The 26,594-nt window shown below is 38.0% G+C and overlaps 1 protein-coding gene across 2 annotated transcripts in view; it reads right to left on the bottom strand.

Annotated features, from left to right (window-relative positions):
• GRID1 (glutamate ionotropic receptor delta type subunit 1) overlaps nt 1-26,594 on the bottom strand; it is a 553,612-nt gene that overhangs the window by 32,967 nt on the left and 494,051 nt on the right. For both annotated transcript variants that reach the window (XM_086466670.1, XM_086466671.1), the window contains exons 9-12: nt 20,554-20,655; nt 18,921-19,118; nt 16,630-16,954; nt 15,119-15,257 (exon numbers count right to left, since the gene is read on the bottom strand). In XM_086466670.1, the coding sequence (XP_086322796.1) occupies nt 15,119-15,257; nt 16,630-16,954; nt 18,921-19,118; nt 20,554-20,655 (764 nt within the window). The remainder of the gene's footprint in view (nt 1-15,118; nt 15,258-16,629; nt 16,955-18,920; nt 19,119-20,553; nt 20,656-26,594) is intronic.

The raw sequence follows: 26,594 nt of genomic DNA, 5'->3' as shown, positions 1-26,594 counted from the left end.
TACAGAATTAAATATAAGTGCAGATCCTGACTATAGCTGTTTTCTCAACAGTATATATGAGAATTACATTTAGTAAACTCACTAAACTTCTAAGTAAAATAAAAGTAGCTGAATTGATTTGACAAACTTACACTGCCAATATAAGCCCAAGAAACACCTATGAGCTGAAACCTAGAATATAAAATCCTGTCTGAAAAGAGATTTATTTGAAACAGAATTCTGCCTGCTGTGAACTGCAGAAGAGCGTTCACATTTTGAGACATAAAATTGGTCTTCCATGGATATATATGCCAAGACAATAAGAAGAAATAAGAATATGGCATTTACTGTCAGTGACCACATCAGTCCATGCACTGAAAGATGGACTTGGAAGCCAAGCAAGCTTTGTAGGATCAGTTTCTCATTTATACATGTCTCCAGTGAGAAAATAGTCTGCAAAGTTGAATCAAAACTGGGGATGGTAATGTGGTGGTATGGATAATTTCTACATGAACAGAAGATCCTTCCATTCAGAACATGAGTCCTGGTTTTTTTTTCACATCCATTTGTAAAGCAGCAAGGCAAAAGATTTGAGCCTTATCCGTTATTCACAGATGAACAATCTTTGGACTTTGGACCTCCAGTTTTAAATAAAATTTATGAGTGGGTAGAGCATGTCTTAAGACATCTGAAACTGAGTTCAAACTTCCACATAAAGACATTCTCTAGAGCTAGTCTACCGAAATTGAATACTTTAACTGGTTGAAGAACGGGGCGGGGGGAGGAAATAAATGAGCCCATCTGTTATGGTTATAAACTGCCACTAGGGGGTGATAGTCTCATTGACTCAGAGACATATCAGGAAGTTTCACTGTCTTCCTGAATCCAGGTTACAAAAGCACAAGCCTACTTAAAAATGGAAGAAAGAGCAGCAGTTAGTGACCTAAACCAACACTTAATAAGCCCTCAATTATACTGGAAAGAGCAATATATTAGCTGAATAATGAGATAACATTTGAATTGACCTATCTTTAGCACCTGTGAGCCTAAAAAGTAAATACCCATAAAAAAAATAAGAAAAGTATTACAACATATTTCTGTGAATTTCCAACATTTGTTCCAGGTCCATATAGGAATGTTACTAATGTGTGATAAACCGGATGTAAGCTACATAAACTAAAAGATGGCCCACTTAACAGATTACTCTTAGTGAGGCCAATAAAACTGTTTGAAGTCTTATTAGAATGGCAGTAGCCTTAGTACAGAGAATATTAAAATGAAAGCAAGTTTATCTCCACATCTAATAACCTTAGACTTCAGAAGAATTAGGTCCATGGTTTTAATTTGTGCATCTCTTTGACTCGCTTCGAAATTATGAATAATCAAGCTGAGCTCTTTAATCAGTTGTTAAATTCCCAACTTCTCTATAGTGACACGATCAAATTCTACATTGTTCCGTTGCACTGCAAATCAAGTCACTTTAAATGCTCTTAATTCTGTCTTAGTGCAGTGATGGGCAGAGCAATAGGTTTCTTCAGCAAATACACTAAGTAAAATCTTAACTTTCCTGATAGAGGTAGTCCAGTAGGAATTGACAGCAGTACCTGCATGCTTAGTATACACTTTGCAGAATCAAGTCCTTCACCAGCAAATATATCATTCTATAGCTTGTATAAAACTCATTTCATCAGCTGTCCATGAAAAATACCATCCGCTTTAAATAAAAGGTTTAACAGAAGAAGCCTCATGGGAGTTTCTACAAGGAAACCATAAGCCCTGACAGATTAAACTACACTGAATCAATGGAGTTGCAGCCCTTCACACCAGGACAACGTTTCCAAATCACGGAAGACAAACAGTGTAGACAGTTACAGCTCGGTATGCGCTTGTCATCGTCAGTGGAGCAGGAACAGCTGCTACACATGATTTCAAAGAAGCAAGGACTTTCCTCCAGTGGAAAACCGAATCAATTGGCATGTGTCACAGAACATGTCGCCGTGTCAACTACGTACTTTTACTACAGTTAAAACAAACTGTGATTGAACTCCTCAGCAGGTAATGGCACTGCAGCAGCTGTTTTCATGACAATAACGGTCATTGCTGCCAGTGCGGTGGCACCTATGAGCACTTGTCTGGACTGAGACTCACTGCCCTATATTAGGTGCAACCAAAAGCAAAATATAACATTCTGTTGTGGATTTACTAGGGGAAGGAAGCTAAAGCCAGCTTTATTTCCGCCACAGCAGGAGGGGGTTTGCTACAGGCCCCTTGTGCCCTGTGTGATGGCAACAATTCTGTCTCCCTTCCAGCACAGGATCAGGACCCTCCTTCTCCTAACATTTCATTTTTAGGGTACCTAGCATAACTAACAGGTAGACCGGTACTGTGGAGATCAGTGAAACTATTCATGCACACAAAAGCACATGCTCATGGGTTTCCAGGATTGGAGACAAAAGTATAAACAGTAAGAAAAAGGCAAAACAAAATAGCCAAACAATGTGTACACAAAGTACTAGAAGCACAGAACTTGTACAGCTTCCACAATGATTTCATTTATCTGAAACGACTTTCACTAGCTTCTGTTCCTACATGCAAACGGAGAGACAAGAAAACGAAACTCAACTGTCTTCTAAACTCCCAATACAGCTACGATTGCACTGCAGATTGAGTGTTTTCACTGGGACTCTGTTCCTGCAGAACTACTGCATGATTATGTTTGAAAAGAAGGGAACAAACAGTATGTATACCCACTGAAATGCAAAGGCTATTAATAAATGATACACTGTCTTGTTTATGATTTTAACAGTAATTAATTACTAGCTACACACATTGTATTGGCAAAACATTTGTAGGCTTTGTGTACTTTCTGAGAGTCTGAGATGCAGCAGAAATATGCTCTATTATCATCACTTGAAATCTCACTTTTGCTTTAGTTATCTTAAAACTGATGTGCAGCATTTTTGCTAAAGTGTAGGGAATGTAGGACAAAAATTCATACAACTAGGCTGTGTCCCATTGCTCACAGAACTTCTTAATGTCTTCCAGTGGTTTACTTAGGAAACATGCCCATTTAAAAAAAAAAAAAAAAAAAAAAACGCTTCATAGTTTTTCTGGCTGTGAGACTCAAATTTGGATCCAAAAATCAAACTAGATTCTCATAATAATCAGTAAAACAGGTTCTTCTGTAAACAAAATTAGACCTCTGGTTATTCCTATCCATTGCTGTTTCTAAATGATGCCCTCAGGACCACCTCGGCAACTCCAGTCATCTGCAGCGATCTGCACAAGCGTGACTTGACTTGTCGCTGGATCATAGAAGTTCATTTTGCCTAGAGCTGACGCTGGCTCTGCTCCAGCACTACACATAAAAAAATCTGGTCAACAGCTAGAAATAGGCTAAACATCTCCTGATTGCCAATCTAATGTTTCTAACTGTACTTCCAATCCTCGTCTTCTCCAAACCTCCTCCAGGCAATAAGAGCATAAGTCACTTAGATTGCTGATTTTTCCATTAACTAGTTCTTTTTTTTTTCGTTGCTTATTTGTAATAAATCTTTTCTTTCTGCATGTCCTATATTTTCTGTAGTTATCATATGGTAAAGAAACCATGACTGTTCTTACAGTAGAAGTTATGATTACTTCGCTTGAAAATGTTTCATAACAAATAACTCCATTAATAATGGTAGTGATGGAAGCTAGTTTCCAAGGATTTTCATCTCAAAGCTGGATTCACTGGCACGCCACAGTTTGTGATCTCTGGATGAAGTTTCTCTCATGGCTGCCCGTTTATGATTACATATGAGTTTACCTGATGTCTAATTGAGGGAGTGAAGTCATAAGGCAGTCTTTCCTTTACATTTAAAATGGCATTTACAAGACCTCTCTTCACCACGCCATTTTCCCATATTTCTAACAAATTAGTACCCTTGAGATATTACCCAGTTTGGCCACCATGTTTGCAATTTAAGAAACTGACAAAGAGACGTTCAGAGTAATCACATTAGTGTTTTCTGACATGCAGGCCCAGGTTATCAAAAGCTGGATCTTTAGTTTGTATGCTCAGATCCACATTTAAACTACTACATGACTGAGCCGATTTTCAGAATGGATCAAAAAAACTTTTGGCACAACAGCACATCTGTAAGAAGTTCGCAGATTCAGTTAAGACTGGAAAGGGATTCAGAGCATCTACGAGCAGTTGCTGCTCATCCTGCAAATCCAGAATAATCAGTCCTGCTAAAAAATCTGGGTTAGCCTGGGTCCTTTCCCCACACTCCATATTCCATTCAACAGTGAGAAGGATATTAAAATGCAAGGAAGAAAAGGTGAAAACATGTCAAGAGCTTGTAGCACATTTGGGAGAAAGAAATGCTTCATTTGGACCATCTTTGAATATTTTCTTGCTTTACTTTTAAACCCCTTTGCCATTCTGACCTTTCTCTGAGTAGCTTGAAGGCTTAACATGTTAATTAAAGCAAGGTATTCTACTCCTTAAATTATTAATTAAAATAAAAACTGCATCTGGTGTTTAACAGCAACTCGGTCCCAACAGCAGGTTTTAGTCACTTCACCTAAATCAAACATATCATAAAGTTGGCATGAAAATCATACTGTCTGAATCAAACACAACTGGCGACTGACACACGCTTTTACCTATAATGAAAATAAAAAACTACCTCTATTATTTATGCAGATGCACTTTAAATTGTTTGCTACACTGATGTCTTCTACCACTCGCTTTTGGAAGCTAAAAATCCTAACGAAGACTAATGATTAAGATTGAGAGGAAATAAATTACTTTCTTCCTTCTCATCTGGTGTTACAAGTACTGATACCACTGCCGTTCTATTTTGCACTCAGATGACACAGTAGCTTTTTAATTAAATAGAGTGAGAAATGGATAAGCTTGACATCTTGGTGCTGGCTTATAAAGTCCTTACTCAGGGCGAGTGGTACTTTATACCATGACTGTTAGGTATATTATGCTGTGAGTAGTTCCATCAAAGTCCATGAAATCCCAATGTGGGATAAGGTCCTACTCAACTCTTTATTAAGTTCTGAATTATCAGAAGCTGTCACATGCTGCAAGAATGAGGATCTTGGTGCACAAAGCTCTGGACTGCTGCCTGTGCCAGTCCGCAGTCTCACAGCCAGGGTGGAGGGGCTGGATGTATTCATATGGCTTAAATCTGTCAGAGGTACAAAGCGATGCTGGAAAACAGCTTCACACCCTTCCTTTACCATAGGGAGTAAAGCAGAAGCTATCAACGTTGGCAGAAAGAAGAGAAGAAAACAGAAGGGCTCTGAAGAGGCATCTTGATTGCTAGAACATGTACTGGGTACTCCCGGGAAATCAAAACATAGGGCTCTTCATTAATACTGACAGCATATATAGCATTCATCAGTTATTACTGATGTCTAAAGTGCATGCATTACATATGTATTTTTTAACATCTGGAGGCCCCTTTGCCTGTTTCTCAGAGGACCCAGATTGCAAGCACTTGGTATATGGTGTACTTCCCACCTCATCCTGACGTACAATTAGGTAAACAAAAAAAGACCTTACATTTTTGCCTCTCTCTCACCCTGAACATGAGTCTTACCTGAATATCGAACCTCATACTGGATACACTGACAGCAACACATCAAAACCAACTAGCGGTTCCTTATATTGAGATTAATTAGCTTATTTGGTAGCCTAATTACATACCTTGAAATAGGAGCTTGGAAATTGCATTACTACCATATGAAAGAAACATAGTAGTTAACATCCACATCATTCTGACTGATGTTTTTCCATTCTTTTTTAGATAGATGTGACTATTCATAAATCAATTAAATTCAATCAGTGGCTTATTCTCCTAGGCTGGTTTTCATGGTTAGAAGGCAAACAACTTTAGTGCATGTGATTACGTTTCTTTTAATGGAACTTTGGCAGCTGTATCAAAATAGCTTTCCTAAGGCAACACCATTCTCTCCCTCATCTCCAGATGAGTCTGGAGATGCTCCTGTATTGTATTATATGGGGGCATGGGTGCAGAAGAAGATAACATTGCTCAGTAAGGCAGATGAGCCCAGGAAGCGGAAGAACATATGCAACGCTTCCCTTAGCAACACAATACTACTTCCAGAAAAGTTTTCTTGCCCTCTAGAAAATCTTTTGCAACACAGGAACTAAGAACTAACAGGAAAGCACTCACAGTAACAAACAGTAGCATCTTCGTTTCCAGGGAAACTAAGAACTCCCAGCTCCCTTCCCTCCTAAACACCTAAAACCTGCATCTATTGAAAGTGTGTTTTTCTTTTTTTTTTTTTTTTTACATAATCAGGAATAGTTTCTAAATCTCCTTATGAGGATATTCAATTTTTAAAGCCTTTTCTTTAAATGGTAAGTTTAAAGTTTCCACCTCATGGCAAGACAGTCTATAAACATTTTAGAATGTATTGGAACAACTTTTATTTCAGAAGACGAAATACCATCCTATATGTCATTTGAGGTGTTAAGAGTTCAAGGTGTAAGAAAGAATCGTCTTCTATCATGGAGACATTTATAAGGGGAATGGCTATTTTAGATTTGAACGAAAATGTCAAAGAGAAAAGTAATCAGATTAAAAGTGTTTGCAAAGGCACTCACTATCCTGGGGGGGGAGCGAAAAGCAAGAGTAACAGCATAAAATAACAGATTTCAAAAGACAAGACCTTTGTCTTGTCTGAAGACTTCAGAAACTGAAGAAGAAAGTCTCTTGGGAAGTTGATTTAAAGGATAAAGGACTACAGAAGGGCTGGCAATTCCTGAAAGAGACCATTTCAAAGACCCTAATACAAACTCTCTTAACACGAGGAACTATAAGAATAAATTATAAGAATCTGTTATGATGTCAGCAAGAGCTCTTTCAGGACCTAGAAAACCAAAAGCATTGTTTATTCTAAGTGATTATAGAAGAGTGGTGCAATTATTTGACTAAATATGCATACGTGCTACAAATGCATGGGAGAAAAAAAGTCACAGAATCAAAAATAAATCCTCCTCACAACACCATTGAATCTAGCTTATAGGACTTAAAATGTTACTGCACAAAGCTGTTTGCATCATCCCTCGACTGAAGTTCTGTGTCCACAGCAGAGCCGGCAAAAAGACACATGCGTGTACCCCAGCTATCCCATACAAAGTTTGATTTCTTAGTTTATGGCTGATTTCATCAGCACAACATGAAACACGTGACTGTGCACTGAGCTTACTGAGAATGAAACTCTTAACCTCACAACATACAGCACAGCCATGCTCAGTCTTTAGTCACCAAAAGAATGGCTGCTGAACTTTGCTCCAAGAGATTAGCTTTTGAATTGACTGTATGAACTGAACTTTTAGGCCACAGAAGGTATGAGCATTACTTAATTTTTATTGCAGGCTATTAATTCAAACCTTGGTGAATTCCTTGCTGAGGAATTGTGCAAGGTGAGAAGATTTTTTTTTTATACCAGCAAATGAAGCATTTCCCAAAATATGCAACAGATTAGCCAAGTTGGAATCTCCTGTTGTCCTATTGACATCAAGTAAGAAAACAGGTACAGCTTTACCTTCTTACAAGTAGGTACTCCTAATTTCAACTTAATCTAATTGTTTCACAGGAATTAATTTACTGTGATAAAGTGCTACTAATTATTGGTAGTTTTGTGAATGCAATTTACTTGCTTATTCTGGCTGCAGGGATGCTTTCAGAGAGACTTTCTGACTCTGGAAGATTTGGAAACCTATGCAGAAATATGCACTATATTACCCCGTAACAGAACAACCTGCATGACTTTAATAATAGGGCCCACTATTACACTAATGACTCTGACCAGACAGATAAATGGTATAAAATACAAGTAATTTTACAGGTTAGGTTGTTTTGTTTTGTTTTCCAGGCAGCTGTTTCACTAGCAAGTGTCATGAAGATACTTATGTATTTTCAGGTTCTACTTGGCTTCCCACTTCGAGGGTCTTTGTTTAAATACCCTTCTGAAAAAGATACATAGTAAGGGCATGTAACAGTATCTGTCTGTCCAAAAGAATAGCAAATATAGCCAGCATGCAAACACATGGAATAGTATATTAACATGCAAAAAGCAGTTAGATAATTTTGCACTGTAGGTAAAGTAATTATCTACCTGATATAGTGGGAAAAAATATTAATACTTTTGCAGGAGTGAAACTCAAATACTTGAGCACACTGGCCAGCCTGCTTTAACGGTTTTTCCTCACCCAAAATCCATTTTCAAACAGAATCACCATGAAGTTTTCCTTCTTACTCCTGTTTTTGTCCTTAAAAAATAATGGGTTGAGGTAGCCTTTACAGTTAGGAAATGTCTGAAGGTATAAGGCCATTTGTGAATTGCTATAGTAATCATTATTTTGCCTTTTTGATATCTTGTTTTATTAGATGTTATTATCAGTTCATATAAGACAATAAATCAGCTTCTTTAGAGAAAAACAATAGAAAAATATCTTATGGGGCAAAAATCTTCTGTTACTGCATTTTGTATTGTTTATCCCTTAGGAGTCAAATAGAAAATAAAACCCGACAAAATAAGCCATAAGTACTATCCTTGTAATAAAAAGAAACGACATACTACAACAAAGAAGGTTGAGTCAGGAGCCGATGAGATGTAATACACGCAGAAATCGTATAGCTACTCTACCTTATGGCAGCCAGTGAATAACCTATTTTAGTATGAGAAAATCTGACTTAAAAGGCAACTCAATCTGAGCTGAGAAGAAGAGACTTCATATCAAATCTCAGATTTGAACCAATCCTTGTACCTTTTGAAGGGCTGTCATGAGGGTTGCTGCTTTTGCTAGATTTTCACCCTTCCAAAGCAAAAGAAAAAAAAATAATAAAAAAATCATTTTATTACCTGCACAGATGGTAGATTTTGCTAACATCATATCCAAAGAATTTTCTTCTCTAAACTGTGCGTGCATCTGAATGTTAATGTCTCAACCCACTTAAGTCACAGAACTTCTCAATTACAAGAATAAATGAAGAGATGCTATAGTATCGGTATCATAAAAGCAGAGTGGAAGAAGGTGTGGAATCACAAATCTCTTGGTTTGCCTTTGATCTCCAATATATGCCACATTTGTATAATGGCAACTGGGGAGATGGAATGCAAGCTTGATTTTCAGCTGTGCATTCTCATTTTTCCCAGAAAAATGTCCTTGGGAAATATTTGTGCTTACATGCTTGTCTGCTTGCTCAATTACAGGAGTAATTAAGATCCACTTTAAAGCATGGTTGAACGGCATATGCCAACATTCAGAAAGCTTTTTAAAAGACTCCAGACTACGTGAAGCCCTGGGTTTCCCAGAAGCACCCACTGGGCAACACCACCGATGAAAGTGAAATGAAAAGATAGACAATGGAGGTTCTAGCACTGGCAGCAACACAGTGTCTTGTACTGAACAGTGCCTGAAGGCAAACGGCTGGCAAGCTCTGCCCTTCAGCGCTGCTGCCGTGCTGCACAGGCTGCAGAGCATTTCCCATGAAATTTCTTCCATGTGGTCTAAACAGGGAATGTTCTGGAAAGAAAAAAAGGTTTGAGTTTTTGTCCTTGCACTTTCACTTGCATCTTTCTTACACTCTGTTTTAGCCTTCATTTTTATGGATGAACTTAATCTAGTTATTTAATGATCGAAGTTTTTGCTCACAGGCCTTAAATAATAATCATGATAATTATTTTTTATCATGCTCTTTCATACATGCCTCCTGCTAACGTGCCTGAGGTGCTGCACAGACACTGAGAAACATAGCACAAATTAAACATAACAAAAGAAAATCCAATGGAATATTTAGAAAGCCACATATGATATTAACAACAGAAAGGCTGTTTTCAAACGCAAGACATTTCAAGGCAAAATCACTGCAAATACAGAAGGATTCCTGAGGTTCTTGCTACCAACCGTATCAAATCCACTTAACTACAGTACATGAAATCTTTGTTCATTTCCCTCTAGTTGGCATCTTCAAAACAGTTTCCTCATTTTCTTTTAAAATATTTTGAGATTGTTTCTGGTTTGTATGCAACCCAAAAAATCTTATCTTTTTTGATACCTGCAGAATCCTAATATGGTCATTTCTGGCCATCATCTTTAAAGCAGCTAAACTTACAATGTGACATGTAAGATACAAAAAAGTTGTTACTCTGTTACACAGAAAGGGAACTGAAACAGAGAGGAGGCTAAGCATGCCAAGATCAAACAAAGTTTGTGATAGAAAAAGAATTTGTACCCAAGTCTTCCAAGTGCCAGACTATCACCCCAACTAAGCTGCAGTAAATCTTCAGCTGTCACCAAAACACATGAAATTTGGGGATTAAAATGCAAATAAGGAAATCTCAAATCATGAAACAACAGCTGTGAACTTAAAAGATATAACATGCATTTGTATGCAGTCTATGAATGCACATATAAAGATGCCTTTCAAAACATCCATAGCATGTGCAAATGTTAAGGATTAATTTGATAAAATCTTCTGAGTTTGCAAATAGCCTACATTTTTATGTCCTATTTTTCCTGCCTGATTTGTAACCTCTTGTCAGACAAGCTCTCCTAAACCTGAGTTTCAGAATATCTGTGCAGCTACTGAACTGCGTGTAGTCTGCTTGTTAACAAGAAATGAAGCTGGAAGTTAAGTCACTGCTAATTAAACTCATAGTTACAAATGGAAGGTCAGACATCAGATCCAACGGCTGTTTGAAAATGTAATAAGACAAAAAGAAAGAACAAACTTGCATGTAATAATTCAGCCCTTACTTGGCAGACTGATCCACTAGAAGACTTCTCAGCTGCATAGAGTTCTGAAGGCAAATATTACAATAATAAATGCAAATCATTTGGGTTTAAAAAAGTTTGTCAAGGATTAGTGCAAGCTCTAACCACTAACCTAGATTTCTATTTAAAAACAAAAATTAATAATTGCTTATTTACAAAGTTAGAACATGGATCGTGGCTTCCTAGCCTGAGCTCCAAAGTGGTTGCCACCAGCATATTCACAAAAAACACCTTCTCTTTTTGAACGTGGTAATATCTTGCTCCTCTGCCCACGTGCAATCAGGAAATTTGCTTGACAGTTCACTGCCCTGCCTGTGAACCTCTATGAATGCAGAAATCCTGACCTAACCACTACACTGCCTTTGTTCCCTTGTTGTGAGGTTTGGGCAGAGAGGAGTTGAGGGGAGCAGAAGAGCTAATTTTGACAAAGGGCTCAGAGAAACCGTATTAAAAAGAGCAAAGGGGTGCAGAGGTACCAACCACTAGCAAATGAAAAATGGAGGACAGATGAGGAGGGTTCACACTATTTTCTGCTATCCTGGATCTCCTGAAGGGCTAGAGGTTTTGAAGTGTGTCTCAAACTCCACGTTCTGACCGTCCCCACTGCCCTGTCATACCAGCACGAGTGATGGGAGCACAGGACACGTGAGGAGCAAGGCAGCATGTGCAGCTGTGCCAGACCAGAAAGCCTCTGCCTCTCACCATTATCATGCTTGTGATTAAGCCCTCGAGGGTTCAGGAAAATCCAAGGAGAATGATTTTTGTTCTTTCCAAGATAGGCATGTTTCTTACATGGGATCTGGGCACCTGGACAGCAGAGCACTTGGGAACTTGGGATTTGGGAAGTCTCTGTGAGGAAATACAGAAACACAAGCAGCATATCAAAGCTGCCTTCTGCTGTGCCTCCTACTTTGGGTATTTTACCTTTCTGTGAGCCACAGGCAGTCCTTGAAACTCATGTCAGGGTGGAAAAGCCTTGTGAGATTTTCCAAATACCAGATTTAAAAAAAAAATTATTCCCTCATCAGCAAGCTTTCATCTGACCTGTTAATTCTAAAAATCTGCCTTCCAACAGTTCAACTTTCCTTCAGTGAATGTCTCACCAAGTCCCTTCTAATAAATATTGTTTATGATTTCTATGACACACTTGTTTTGCGGTGAAATTGTGGAGGTAATGATCACTGGGTTGACTGACACCTAGTTATTCAATCAAACATACTCCTATTCTGCTAGTCACAGACCACATATGCCAAATTTGATGCTGAAACAACTTTTAATAGGCGTTTTGGAGGTGGCTTGGGAAGAAAATCAGTCTTGTAATGAAAATCTTAACTATGTTGCAGCTACAGCTCCGTAATACTATTTTCTCTCCTGCTGGCAATTTAGCAGCAGCAGTACTGAACACCAGAGGACTTCTCTATGGAGGGAGAGATAACAGCACACATTTACTGAGAGGACAGGGGGTGGTTTCTTAACAATGGAAGTATACACAGATGGATTTGATAGTTCTCAGCTGGTGAGCAAATTTTCAGCTATAGCTCATTGTGCCTCTTTGGGTGGGAAAAATGGATTTCACATAAGTATTCCTTTCTGGGTCCATGAAAGATATAATGCAGGCAAGCTGAGTGGCAGATTTAGAAAGGCAAAAATAGCCACTCCGCATCACTGATGCTGAAGCTCAGCAGTACTGGGAGCTGAGACACCAGGCCATGATGCATTCATGTAAGGCAGTAATATAGTTTCTCAGAAAAAAAATTTGTTCTAAACTGACACATTTTATAAAAAGTTTCTCCTAAGGAGTGGGGACAAGAAAATAACTTCATCATAGCTTAAAAATGGATGAAAGATCAACAGAATTTCCAGAGAACCTACTTCTTCACTCCATCTCCTCTCCCCTAACGCGCTAGCAGTTTTTGATGAGAGAGGTTAGCCCAGATGTCTCTGTCTCTCAGAGTAGCAGGATCTCAAGGAGATCTCTGCAAACTTTGTAAAACAGCCATACGCAAGCCAAGACAAGCAAGTCCCTTAACTGTCTCAGTTATGCCAACCAGTGATCAAATCAAAGAGCTTTCTCACAGCTACCATTTCAGATTACCTCAGGAATGATTTGGATGCCTAAGCCAAAACATCCAGGACCACTTCAGACAGCCCAGGCAAAATGAATAATTCACATTGTGGCTGACAACACCTAATAGAGACCCCTGCCCTTATAGCCAAGTAGCTGGAGCGCAGCCAGTGAACCTGATGGCAACTTAAATTACTGCAGACATTTATGTTTTGGCACCTGAATTACTCTGCTGGTGTTTGCAGATCACAGTAGAGTGCTTTCTTCCTTCTGTATCCTCACCTTGTACAAGGGGATGTGATATTGGGAACCTGGAAAGTGGCAGCTACTGTTAGGTATAGAAAGGCATTTAATTATAATTTTTCAGCTGCCATCTGTAACAGTAGAAGGGGGGTCTAAAGTCCCAAAACAACACCAAGCAGTTCCTTTACCCAAATAACTTCTCTCCTCCTCAAAATTCTTATCAATGTCCTTTCATTAAGATGGGGAATAAAACCCCCTTGTAAATGCAATAGCTCAGCCTCAAAGGCCTCCTCTAATAATTCATAATTCTGCTCTTAAACTTGTCTTGTTTGGAGATTCCTCACTGCATTTCACCCTAACTTTTGTCCTCCTCTGAACTTTGCTGAGTTTTCGGAGGTGCTCAGTAGACCAAACCGAGAATTTCTTCTGCTATGAAGAAACTAGAACTTTCAGAACTTTTTGCAATGATCACTATTGAAACTTTCCAGATAACTATTTCTGTCTTGGGTTTCAAGAGCTTAACCTTATTCCCATTACAGTCCACCCTCACAGATACTCTGGTAGTTTTATTCTATTTAGTTTCTCATGTTATTTCCAGAAATTGCTTGCAGTTCTTATTTCCTTTACTGTTAAAACCCACTTATTGTGGCCAAACTAACAGAAAATTAATTTAAAAACAAAGCCTGTATGGTTTTGGGCTGGTTTTATTTATATTATAACACTATAACCATACAAAGTGTTACATTACCTGCAAGTATGCAATGTCAAGTTAAAAACTGGAAATACCATTAAACTCATGTTTATGAGAAACGCACTTACATGCTTCTGTGGAGATACCACAGAGAAGTCAAAAGCAGCCCTTCGAAGTGCCAGCCTCACCTAAGTGGTAATGCCTCTGTTTCAGGAGCCCAGCACAAACATTACAGCGCCAGTTTTCCCAGTGCCACTCCAAATGAGACCAACAGAGTAACTGTCACTCTCTAGCACCTAAAATCCTTGGGTCAGCATTCTCTAGAAGGAGAGCTTGTGTCGCTCAGCCTGTCCCCTGGCCACCCCTCCACTCCATCGCCACCAGGTCAAACATGAGATACCGGGCTGTAATCCTGTCAGCACTGACTGCGGAAAATCAATGGCCCTCCTAGTACTCCATTGCCAGTGTGAAGGGGGAAATTTTGTCTGTGTTTTGAGAGAAAAAAATGAAAACATTCTTCAGCCTTTAAATTTTCTAAAGAAAACCAAATTACACACAAATTGCCATCAAACAACCAGCAGCTCTCTGGAGCTGCTCAGAGGCTTGGTTTATTGAAATATTGTTATTTGGTATGGATTAGTAGGCAAACAGCAGGTGAAAGAAGTCAAAGGTGCGAGCTATATTGGGTTTTTTACAGAAGCTGTAATTTATCATCACAATATTGCCAGCACAACTGCAGAGAATTATATATAAATTTAATAAAACAACTGCTATATTACATCTATTATCTTGGTGTCAGGTTCAGTTATCTTTTCCTCCTTGAGAAGAAGCATTTTCTGCAAATAATGCCACTGAATTTGGCCATTTATATTTTAGAAGATCATCTATATTACCTCACATGCAAACAATAGTATAAACAACAGTGTATATCAAAATATTGAGAACATAAAATTACACATTGAAGGTAAGAAGTGAAATGTCATGTAGTTCCCTAGAGGTGGCAGTTCCCTCTGATGTTGAACAAAGAAATAAGGACAGCTGAAGCAGAGAGAGCTCTAGTTAAGCAAAATACATATAAACAAGAAAGACTTTTCTTCTGGAAAAATGCATAATTAAAGTTCCATTGTCCCCTCCATGCACCTATCAAAACTGCTTGGGGGTTGCTGGACTGAAAGTGAAAAGGGGGACAGCAGAGGAAAGCAACCACTGCAAATAAGCAGAGTATTTTATTAGAGTTATCTCCCTCTTGCAAGAATGAATGCTCAAATGGATAATACCTTTCTGTGAAATTCAGGTTTCCAGCTTCATATTAAGAAGAGGCTCTTACCTTATGGGATTATCCATCCTTGATACTGTGAGAAATGCTGCTAAGTTTGCTGTGTAGGAAGAGCACACCATAAGGGTGAAGAGCCACCAGCTTCCCATTACAATGCGCATAGCCACAGAATTGACAGTAGATTCGCCCCCTACAAATAAACAGATAAAATGAGGATGTGTCAGCAGCTCCCATTTAGGATCACCCTCTGTGTGCCTTGTTATGCTAAACTTTGTTGGAGCTGCTCCTCTGCATTTTGGCTTCCCCTGCAGGCCACCCTTTCACTGTGAGAAAAGCACTGCTTCCATTAAGACTGATAATTTACAAACATTTTCTCTAGTCAACCTCTTGCCCTGGATACTGTTCTAGAAAATCATCTTTCAAAATATCTCCCTTGGGAATTACCAAGGATCAAATCTATAGAACATGAAAAATACTCTAAATAAAGAAAATTTAATGGTGAAGCATGACTAATATGCAGAAATTAAATCATTGCAGTATTCAGAATATGGTAATATTCTGCTTTTAATGACCATTTTAGATTTGGAAAAATCCCACAAAACTGTCCAATGGTTTGTGTTCTATCTATGCTGTATTTAAATCTGCAGACTGACGCATTAGTGTCATTACTTGTGGCTCTCTACAACATTTCAAACAACGTGAAGTTTCTTTTTAGCAGGCTTCAAGCACAGGTAGGCTTGAACATTGTTGGAGACCAAAGCTTACCATATAGCTGGTGCTAGTCACTTCAGCATATGTTTGTGCTGATTACATCTTACTGTACTTAAACCCATGAGGGATGCCACCTTAATGAGATGAGGGACCAAGTTTCATAGCAATAGTAAGGATTCTCCAGCTGAAGCTTTATAAGCTTGCAATCACAATGAATGTAGAAAAAAAGTTAACAACATATCCATATGTTAGCATTCAACAAAAACCTGCTTTTTTGGGACAAAAACTGTGTGGGCGGATTTTGCAAACAATTATTTACAAAAGTAATTTTGTTAATGGTAGCAATCCTATTGAATTTAATAGTATTATTCCTATGCCTAGAGATTCCTGAGTGTCAAGTTAGTTACAGGACTACAAATCATTTTCCTATTTAGTTCAAAGAACCAAAAAATAAACTGTCTCATGTTAGTTTAAAAACATATACATTTCAAAAATTGAATTTAACAATTAGAAAAAGTGCTAGTTTCAGAGTTGGAGAACTGTTGCAATTCTGCACCAAGCAGCTCTGTAATGTATTTACTATGTGATAGTTTTCCCAAAGAAGAAAAGCCTGCCAGGAGTGTTTTTTTCTGGACTTACTGAGACAGAAAAGCAGAACATGACCACCCCCAAACTTACCTGCCTCTTCCCACTTTTCATCAGCTGGGCTAACAAAACACATTACCTCCCCGTACAAGCCTTCTCTTTCATCTTTAGACTCTTCTGGCCAAGACTGAGATGTCTTGACCCCCTTTACCCAAGGCAGAATATTTCTTAATGTCCATCAGTGGTGTTTATAAGAGAGTAAGTACCTTGCTGAACAAAGGCGCCGTACACGACCCAGATGGCACTGTGGAGGGTGGAAGAAGCAGAAGGGCTTGGCTGGGAAGCGTTCTGTGCCCTGACTGCCTGGATCCGGTTCAGGACAAATATCAAGACACCAACTATAGGGATGGCTGCAGCAATGCAAGCCCACACCGCGAAGTCAAAAGGAGCAAAGAGAGAAAAGATGTTGATTTTCTCTTCAGGCTTTTTGATTAAGATCCCCACGGAATAGTCCATGTACCGCTTGCTGAAGTCCACAACACTCTCTCGTTCCGGTGTTATAGTGATGGCTGAGATGGCTAGGTCTGCTCTCTGTGAGACAAACACAACAGATCAGATCTCTTCCTTTCACCATGAATTTGGCCAGCGTGAGCCTTAAGGAGAAACTTTTAAGAACCAAGTGGCTCCACGCACTTCTTTTTATAACTTAACACATTTAGACAAATTTAAATGAATTGTCTTGTTTTAAAATTAGAATCAGTTTCATCATCTGAACATTAGTTAATTGCACTGGTCTACAGCAGAGTAGTGAAACAAAAACTGTTAACGTACTCTAGAACAAAAAGCGTTACCCTGACTCCTCTCTGGAATGAGTGGAACTTATTTAAACTGCATCCCTCACTTGTTTTCCCAAGGATGCCTAAAACTCCGAACTATATTAACCAGGTGCACTGCAAGTAACAAGAAAGAAATACCATTTATTTAGCTTGTATATTTGATAGAAAGGTGCAAAGAGCTAGTGTTTGCTGTTCTCCCTGCAGAGTTGCCAACTTCCCATATTCATGAAGGGATTACATATGACAACTGGGGGGAAAGATTTTGTTTGGTTTTTACAATGAATAAAGCTATTGCAAAAACTAGTAACTGGAAGAATGCACCAAAGACAACTTAGCTCCTGAAACTGCTTTGACCTCAACATTTAAAGTGAGTAGGTTTTACACACAGAGGGTCCTTAAAGACTATGCAACTCAATGAAAGATAAAACAGCAGTTAATAAAAAAGATTCCCACAGCTTTCGAAGAGATGCAATTAGATTTTGAATATTTCTCCATCTTAATAAAAACAGTTCTCTTCAAAAAATAGAACGTACTTTTTGTTTGCGAAAGTAAAGCTAAGTTAGGTAAAGGAGGTCTCCTTTGAAATCTTTTGGAGCCAGTGGAAAAGCTAGTAGCAGAAATGCCATTTAAAAAAAATACCATAATAGATACTTTGTTGCTTCAAAGAAAGCAATTGCTAAAGAAATTTAACAAGATTTCTTACCACATTTTCAAATCACTGAAATTCAAATAGCTTATGTCAATGCAAAATAAATAAAAAATTCTTTATATTTCCTAGCATCAACGAAGAATATCCCATTATCATACACACACTTGCTATTGCTTCAATTGCTTCTATTTCTCCCTAAACATCTACTTACCAGATACTGAGCCACCTACTTACTAGATACTGAGAAAGCTTTAACTTTCAGTAATAACTCCACTGCAGAAGAGTAACCTTTTCTACAAAGGGTAGCAACATGGAATATTAATTTCATTGATTCTCTCTCTTGATTAACATTTGTCCCATGTCAGATAGTGAGAACATGAACAAAATACACTCTAATTTCATTCTCTGGGAGATTCCAAGCTACGAACTTTCCCCGTTTACTTCAGTGGAGTTCAATTAACTTACTCCTGATTTGCAAGACTGCAATTAAGAAGAGAAATTTGGTCCTCTCTGTTTTAAGTGAATGAATAATCTTGAGATCAGTTTAAAGTCTGGTCCTTCAAAACACTTCTTTATGGTATATTACTAAGGTAATTTTTCCTGCTTTGCAGTCAAACAGTTGATCATTATCAAACACATTGCTACAAAGTGACCCAAATAAAGTCACACATACAATCAAGCAGCAAAGACATAATGACAAAAATTAAAAAAATAGTAAGCACTATTTTAAGAAGAAAACATTTTTTTCTTTATTTTCTATAGCTATTCACTCACACACACATACATGCCCTCTCTTCTTATTCTTACAGCTATGTAAACACACAGATTTATACTAATGTAATTTATGTTGAGAACAGTTGGTAGTAAACAGAATAGACTCTCTAGTTCCTATCCTGTATACAGGGTATTAAATTGCACAGTTTACAGTGCACTCAAACTCTCTTGTAATTTGGAATGGCGGAAGGGGAGAATTTAAACAACCTCCTTACTAAACTTGGACACTCTAGTCCCAAGAGTTGTCTTTCTTATTTATTTATTTATTTTTATTTAATGCAGCTTCTTCTCTGTGTACCTTGTTAATAAGTTCTCCAATCATGCCATTCCAGGAGCTGTTTGGGAGCTGCTGTCCATATTTGCCATCAGGAGCTTGATATATCTCATACTTGAAGCCCAGATTCTTGGCAAGTGCATCCAGGACATCAATGGAAAATCCTTTATATCGTTTTGGTTGCCCAAGTATGTTCTCCGCCACCATCACAAAAGGTTCTTCCTGAGAACAAAACAGTATCATCACTGATACCTGAAACAAGTTTTTTAGTTTGCTTCTCTTAACAAAAGGATGTTTCCTAAGTTAATTCTGGAAAACTTGGCACAGGTTTTGAGACACTCATAACCTTCTGAGGCAAAAACTGTAGGCCATGTGGGATACTATCAGGCATCCCAACCAGACACTACTGCCTCTACACCTGAGTCCTTTCCATGGCCTTGGGTTTTCCACAGTTCTCACGTGGAGACAGAGTGTCCAGAAGACAATTCAAACCCCTCTAGCAGCTTCCTAGTGCCCAAAGGTTGAAGTCCTAGACAGGAACATTACTACTGCCCATCTATCTCAGATCATATCAGATTTAGAAAGCCATCTTTTAAATATAACAATTAATCTTTTATCCAGGAGACATACTGAAACAAGAGCTAAAAATGCTGCATTTTGTGAATATTTGTAATTTTGAAAATTCAAAGAATAACCTTCATGGGTACTGGTTCCTGGAGTAGTTTAAATTAAAGTATGTTTTGGGACCAAGGAAATGCAGCATTTTGTGGTATGCTTTCTGTCAGGCATGGGTGTCCTGCTCTCCTGCCAGAGAACGCTGGGCTGCCACCACAGTTGTCTTCTTTTTCAACCTGGTAGTGACATTCTCATAGAATGGATCTGCTCACCTCCCATGTAAGCTACAGCATAACCTCACCTGTCACCAGACAGAGGAAAGAAAACTGGGCGCTGGGGGGAGTGCCTTGATGATCTTATGTGGTACTTCCTATTTGTACCATGATTCAGAAAAAGAGAAATAAAAACCACAAAAAGACACTGCATTCTGCAATCTGCAAACTACAATATTTTAGGCAGGAATGTATTCAAGGCCTGATTTGTCTCTAACTTAGCCCTTAGCCCAGGGGAGCTCTGCTATCACTCCAGATACTAACAGACAGTAGTCCCAAAAGCATAATGATTTTTTGGAAAGAGTACACCTTTCTAAAAGATATAGCTTATCTCAATGGGAATTTATGCTTGATGGAGGAAACACTTGATCAAATTTTACAGTCTGCAGTGTACAAGAGCCAAGATTAGATTATCATAGTTGGCCCATCTGATCTTAAAATCCATGAAATGCTGGAGACTACATATCCAAGTTAGAGTATGGTACCCAGAATGCACCCCTGTGCACTCAGGCCCTCTGCTGGTTCCATGCCCGGTACAAATTACAGTGGAGAAGAACAGCATAAGCGAACAAATGCTCTGTATATCTGACACTGCACAGCTTCACATAAAATAATAGAAGGCCATCATCCAAATTCCTTGCTTATGTAACTGATATCCAAAAATACAAAACTGAAAATGATAGGGAAAAATATTGCAGGACATGCCCAAAATACTGTTAGATCCTTTTTATTTTGGGCATTTTGTTTCCTGAACTCAAATAGGATCATACCAAGACAGTCACCACTTTGAGTGTCAATCCTTGTAAATCATTGCCCAGCCGTCGTTCTTGTAGGCTACCATTCAGCCCTTTCTCAGAGTCCCACGTTGCCAACTAGAACAGAAAGTACAGTGAGTCTGAAGGACTGACAGGCAGAAATTTTTCAGTATTTACATAAACATTTAACAGTAGCTTGACTGAATCCAGAAGTGATATAAAGAGGAGTGTGGCTTTTTTCAATGCAGAATCAGAATTAATGAGATTTAGAGGATAGACATAAACAAGTACCTTGCCTGAATGTTATTTCCATTGATGCCTGTAACATAACTGCTCTATTATCTGTAGTATTTGTCATATTATTTCACTTAGAACACTCTGATATGACATTTCTCTCCAGTAAGTTTATGTTGTCCGACAGTCCTCAGGATTGTCAGTGGTCTCACTATCCCATATTTCTCTCTCTGCTCAGATCCTCTCCTACTTTTCAAATCATACCCTACTGCTTATTAAAGACTGATATTTTTTTCCTGCTGCACAACTTTCTTGCTCACTGATATTTATAAATTCTTGACACAGATTCTGTGGTGTCAAACTGTCTTGTCTTCTCTCTTGGACTTTCTTCAGATGCTAAGTCCTATTTTCATCGTTCTTGCCCTACTTCCTCCTAATCAGTAAAACAATGTCAGCCTCTCAAGTTCCCAGGATCTTGATGATCAAATATCTCATATCTACCACTACTTCATGCATCTGCTAGATGTACCTGGATGCATGTTTTCTGGATAGCTCCCTGGAACATTATATCTAAATATTTTATTTTTCAATTAAATGTATCGCTTTAAAAATCAATTTTACTGCATTTTCTCAAGAGAAATGCAGCAAAATTCAATAGAATATGTTCAGTAGATAAGTCAATCTTAAGTGACCTTTAGATTACTCAAACTAAATATGCTCTTCAGCAGCAGCAGACACCCCTTTTGCCTTCAAATGTAATCCATGGTGTCATTTTGTTCAGAAGAGTAATAAATAATATCAAGTAGAAAATGCTTCTTTCTTTTTTTTCTGCTCTACTCTTAAACACCAATACTATGCTCATATACGTGGAAGCAGTGTTGTTAGCTGAAGGCATGCCCCGTAAAAATTAAACATAGTCCAAGATCTGTGAAATGTGGCTCCTTCCCGCCAGAAGCTAATTTTCATGTAACAAGTCAAAACCTTCTTGGAAAGAATTTATTTCACTGAAAATGCCTATGGCTAGATGTCCTACATTATTTATTTCTATGACTTCAGTTTTATCCTAAAGCCTCAAAAATCAAACCAACAAATAAAATGTGATAGGAGAGATCTGTGTAGTTTTATTTTTGTTTTGTTGCACTAAACTGATAAACAGGGAACTAGAAAAGAATGGGGCATTCTGTGAATATTCAGCCATCATAACTATCACAACTGAGGAAAATTACTCTATAGTCACTAAATCTTCAAAGCTGAGACACAGGAAAGGAAAGAATTAAGCTACACCTCCTTTTATCCAGATGACCTGGAGGATGGAGGAGGAGAATGACTGGATGATATTCAGCTTTCTAATGACATTCCTGAAAGTTAAAGTATCTCAGATTGAAAACTCTCCCGCTGTGACACCAGTTTGGAGTGACAGATGAGCTTCCGCATATAAAACTGTCTGCAGCAATATAGGTAGATACCTATAGCCATGGTATCTTTTAAATTCAAATTTAGATGCTTGCTCTGAAACATGTCCAGATGTTTCTTAGCTTTTGTTATTGCCAAATGAAACTGACAAATTTGTCATCTGACATAAATCAATGTGGTTCAACACACTTTAAAAACCAGTATAGGGGGGTGTGGTATATATTACATCTCAAATCTGCAAAGAAAGTTCACTGTCTAAGCCTTCTTCAGCCATCCTGTGTAGTAAAGTATATGATAAAGATACAAGGAAGGTTTGGGCCAAAATGGCGTGCACAATCAACAGATGATGATTAGATATTTATAAAAATATGAGAAATGTAACACATTCAATTATTACCTCACCACTGGTGGACTGACATTTCAGTTCCTTCTTCCACTCCTTTTCCTTTCAAAAACTCTTATCTGATTTCATATCAAGGCCTTAGACTTTTCAAATACCCTGCATTTCATATTCTACAGTAACTGTAAGAATTCCAAACAGGAACTGGAGACATGCCAGTGCAAAACCATAAATTTATTCCTTTTATTCAAAAGGAGCAAGACAAAGATTCCTCTTTTATGCAGTAGGGGTAAGTGCAAGGAGGAAGGGCATATTTCATTTCAGCACAAAACTCCATAGTGCTCTCTGTGGAGGCAGAAACTTCGCAGTCTCTAAAAAGAAAACTATGCAGAACAAGTTGCTAAATGGAACATGAGAAAAACCATTTCCAGAAGGGATTTTTCCTGTGAATCTTTGTGCTTCAGAACATTTAATTTGTTCAGAAGTGTGCCAATTTTAACTTCAACTTCTTGGAGACAGAATTTTGTTTATAGGACCGATGTATTTACAGATACGTCTATCAATTTGTGACAGCTGACCTGCCAAGATCAGTGCCTGAGAAACTAATTTCCAGCACTGTTAAACACAACAAGTACTGCTGTTATTTGATAAGGCTGTTAGAGTTTCATTCTTTGCACAAATATGTAGCATGTTCCTACCAGAAGTCTGAAGCCAAAGGTTATAGTACAGCCATCAGCTGCTAGGAGATAAAGGGCTTTTAGATCTGATTATGACAAACAACTGCTTGCAGAATCAGCACTTGTAGGATGTATTTCAAAAATCAATGGTCTCTGGAACATATATTTAATGGCAGCCTGGGCGGGGGTTTTTTGATTCTCAAGTTACTCTGTCATGGGTGTTGAAGTTTTGAAAAAGCTACTTTATTAAAGCTTTTCGATTTAAACATTCTTCCTAGCTTCTTTCTGAAATAGCCATATTGCTGGAAATCCTATAGTATTAGCCATACATCAGAAGCTCAGTCATCCAATAGACAAACCAGAGGAAACAAACGTGAAATTCAGTCAAATGGTAATCCATTGGAAAATTCTGACTCAAGACATGCTTCTGATCTTTATCAATATTTACTGCATTTTCAACCAGAACTGCAAAGAAAAGGTTGGAAAGAGAAAATAACAATTTTAACGTAGTTTTCAACCTCCACAAGCAATATATAGCTCCAAACACACATACTCAACACACAACCAAAACAATCACATGGCTAGACAACCTACAAATGGCAAATGATAAAGGATGTCATCCAAAGTATGCCTCTTGAACTTGTGGTTCAGGACTTTGTCCTGAAAGGTACTGATATCTGTCAGAACCTACAAAGAAAACTCAATGTCAATGTAACTTTAGGGTTGCTGAGTTCCCATTGATAAAATAGAAGTCAAATTCTACAAAGGAGTTTTATGACTTTGTTAATTATGCAGCTGCTGGCTGCCCAACACTTGAGGGGTTAGCTCCCCAGAGGAGATCATATTGAGATGTCATGGTAAACTCACACCAGTGAATATCAGAAACAACTCCACAGAAGTGTGAAGATCCTCAACAGCATAGTGAGGCAGACAGTCCTTCTGCTCAAATAAATCAAGGCTGCTTGCTTTAAACACTTGATTTGCAAGAATTACTACAGCCTGTAGTAACTTGATCAATTAGATTGAGAGCCTGCGTGCCACTTCCTTTAAGAGATGAGATTGATGATAAACTCAGTTATTTGTCATACATCTGTTCGGCTGCAAAGTCCACATGTTCATGCTACTCTACTACACAATAATTACGTATTCCTTGAATCAGGAACTTGAATTTAGTTTTCCTAACTCTGCTGTGAATGCTTACACCACTGGACTATGTCAAATGTCTGTCTCTGGCCCAAACAAATGGAGATGAAAATTACCCCAAACTACTAGTAAATACAGTTGAAAAATTACATTAGCCTAAAAAGTGAATATTTAATATTTCTGTCACAACAGTGAATAACATAATTCCACTATTTTAATTTATGATGCAGTAGTTACTGTTTAAATAACTCATGTCACTGCTGTCTAACATTGTTTTGACGCCATCCAAAATCCTGTCTACTTTTCAGGGAAAATGGAATGTTATTCCTATGAGAAATAAAATAATTTTCATCAGAAATACAGTAATGTTTGAAAGGACTATAATCAATCCAGAGCATGCATCTTCCCTTAGCAAAACCTAAAAACTTTTATCTGGTAACTCCTTTGGAGCTAAGGTTACACTATCCAAAGAAATTAAATTTGAGAACCCCTGCCTTGAAACGTGAAAAACTTCTAGCAGACAGGAAAATGAAGAAAGTGCAAGGCAGGCAGTTCTTATGCCATGAGACAGAGACACCTGTGTCAACCCAGAGCACATTTTCTGTGAACAAGAAAGCTGTTTTGTGCATGGAGTTAAATAAATTAATCTATGCCACTCACAGTCTGATAATGCTTTTAGATTAAATTTGGGTTGAAACAGATTTCAATTCAAGGACAACTTGTTTCTTAAACTTGAAGTCAACATAGTGTATATCAAAAATGATGTCCTTGTACCATGTACATACACTTTGCATGTTGGGCCCTGACTCCCTTTGCCAGTCTTGCAATATTGCTAAACACTTACTGAGACATTTAACATTATAAAAGTAGATTTTAAGTGAACATGATAATCAAAAAAACCCCAAACAAACAAAATCTGAACACGAAAACTAATGTTTACAGGAGACAAACATGCAATAAGGCAGTGGCCCATTAAACAAATGGTGCAAACTGGACACTCCTCTGTTGCAGTTCTCAGGAGCAAAAGGTAAGTACTAAGTAAAACAAATATTTACATTTAAGTCTATGATTCTTTTTTTAATGCAGTATGTCAGTAATCTAGAGAATTTGCTGTCATTCAATGTCATTCACAACAAGGTATTAGTAGGACTCGCACACTGGATTATGTGTCATTCTTACGGAACTGACAGGATTCCCTGAAACACCATTTCCATTTTTATGTCTGGAGTTGCCTTGAAGGTACCAAAATCTTTTCATTTCTAATATGGAATAATAATTAAGAAAAATTTAAAAAACCTTTTGGACTCTGTATTTGTGTAATCCATAGTTACATAAAACAGGATTAGGAAAATAAAAGATATCAACTCGTATTCTTGCAAGCAAATCCAAACACTGATACTATTTATTTCTATAACAGAACTATTTATTTCTGTAACAGCTATGTAATTATTAGGAATATTCTAACATTTCTACTCTAAAGCATAAGCTTATAGTCATTATTAGGGATAAAACACTGGACAAGATCACCAGCAGAACTGATTTAAGCTATATTCTGTGATCCACCATAACTCGACTTTTTTCGCAGTGAAATACCTGCAAGTCACGTAGATGCTTATTCTGTTCTGATATTCTGCATTTGTTTGTATTAAAGATGTAGCTTGCTTCTAAACACCCACAGTGGGATGAGAATACTTATGCCATAGCCATAAAGCCACTGAGAACTCCAAAATGGATTAAAACTATGAAGCAGAGGATTGTGAACAAAGTCTTAAACAGTAGAGAAACTCTCAGTCTTTTGTGTGAAAATTTTATCACATCCTGTTCAATGCTCAAAATGCTCAGTTTGCCATTAAGGGGCCACACAATGATTGCATCTGCGTGGTAAAAGTTCAGAGAAGGGCAAGGAGATCACAGAAAGCTGCTCTTTCTTCCCGATACTTCAGGAAAGAGCCTCATCCATCTCCTGAGACAGTAAGCTCTTTAAAGGCAATGACTAGCCATACAAAGCAAGAAAAAAATGAGAGCTAGGGAAGGGCTGCCTCCTCTGGGGCTACCACGCCACTCTTGCTTGTCCAACAGGACCCTGGTTTTCTGTGCAGGACAGTGAAGCACATTGATGTGACTGTTGATTCTTTACCGGGTCTTTAAGAATGAGAGCTCTTCACAGGGAACCCAGCTTATTCTAATTTTAGTGTTTTTCAAATTTATGGTGCTATATAAATGATAATAAAACATCTCTAGAGAATCAC

The sequence above is a fragment of the Leptosomus discolor genome, chromosome 6 (assembly GCF_034619465.1).
Source record: "Leptosomus discolor isolate bLepDis1 chromosome 6, bLepDis1.hap2, whole genome shotgun sequence".
Taxonomy (NCBI): domain Eukaryota; kingdom Metazoa; phylum Chordata; class Aves; order Leptosomiformes; family Leptosomidae; genus Leptosomus; species Leptosomus discolor.
Note: the sequence above shows the minus strand (reverse complement) of the source record. Positions and strands in the feature narration are given on the sequence as shown.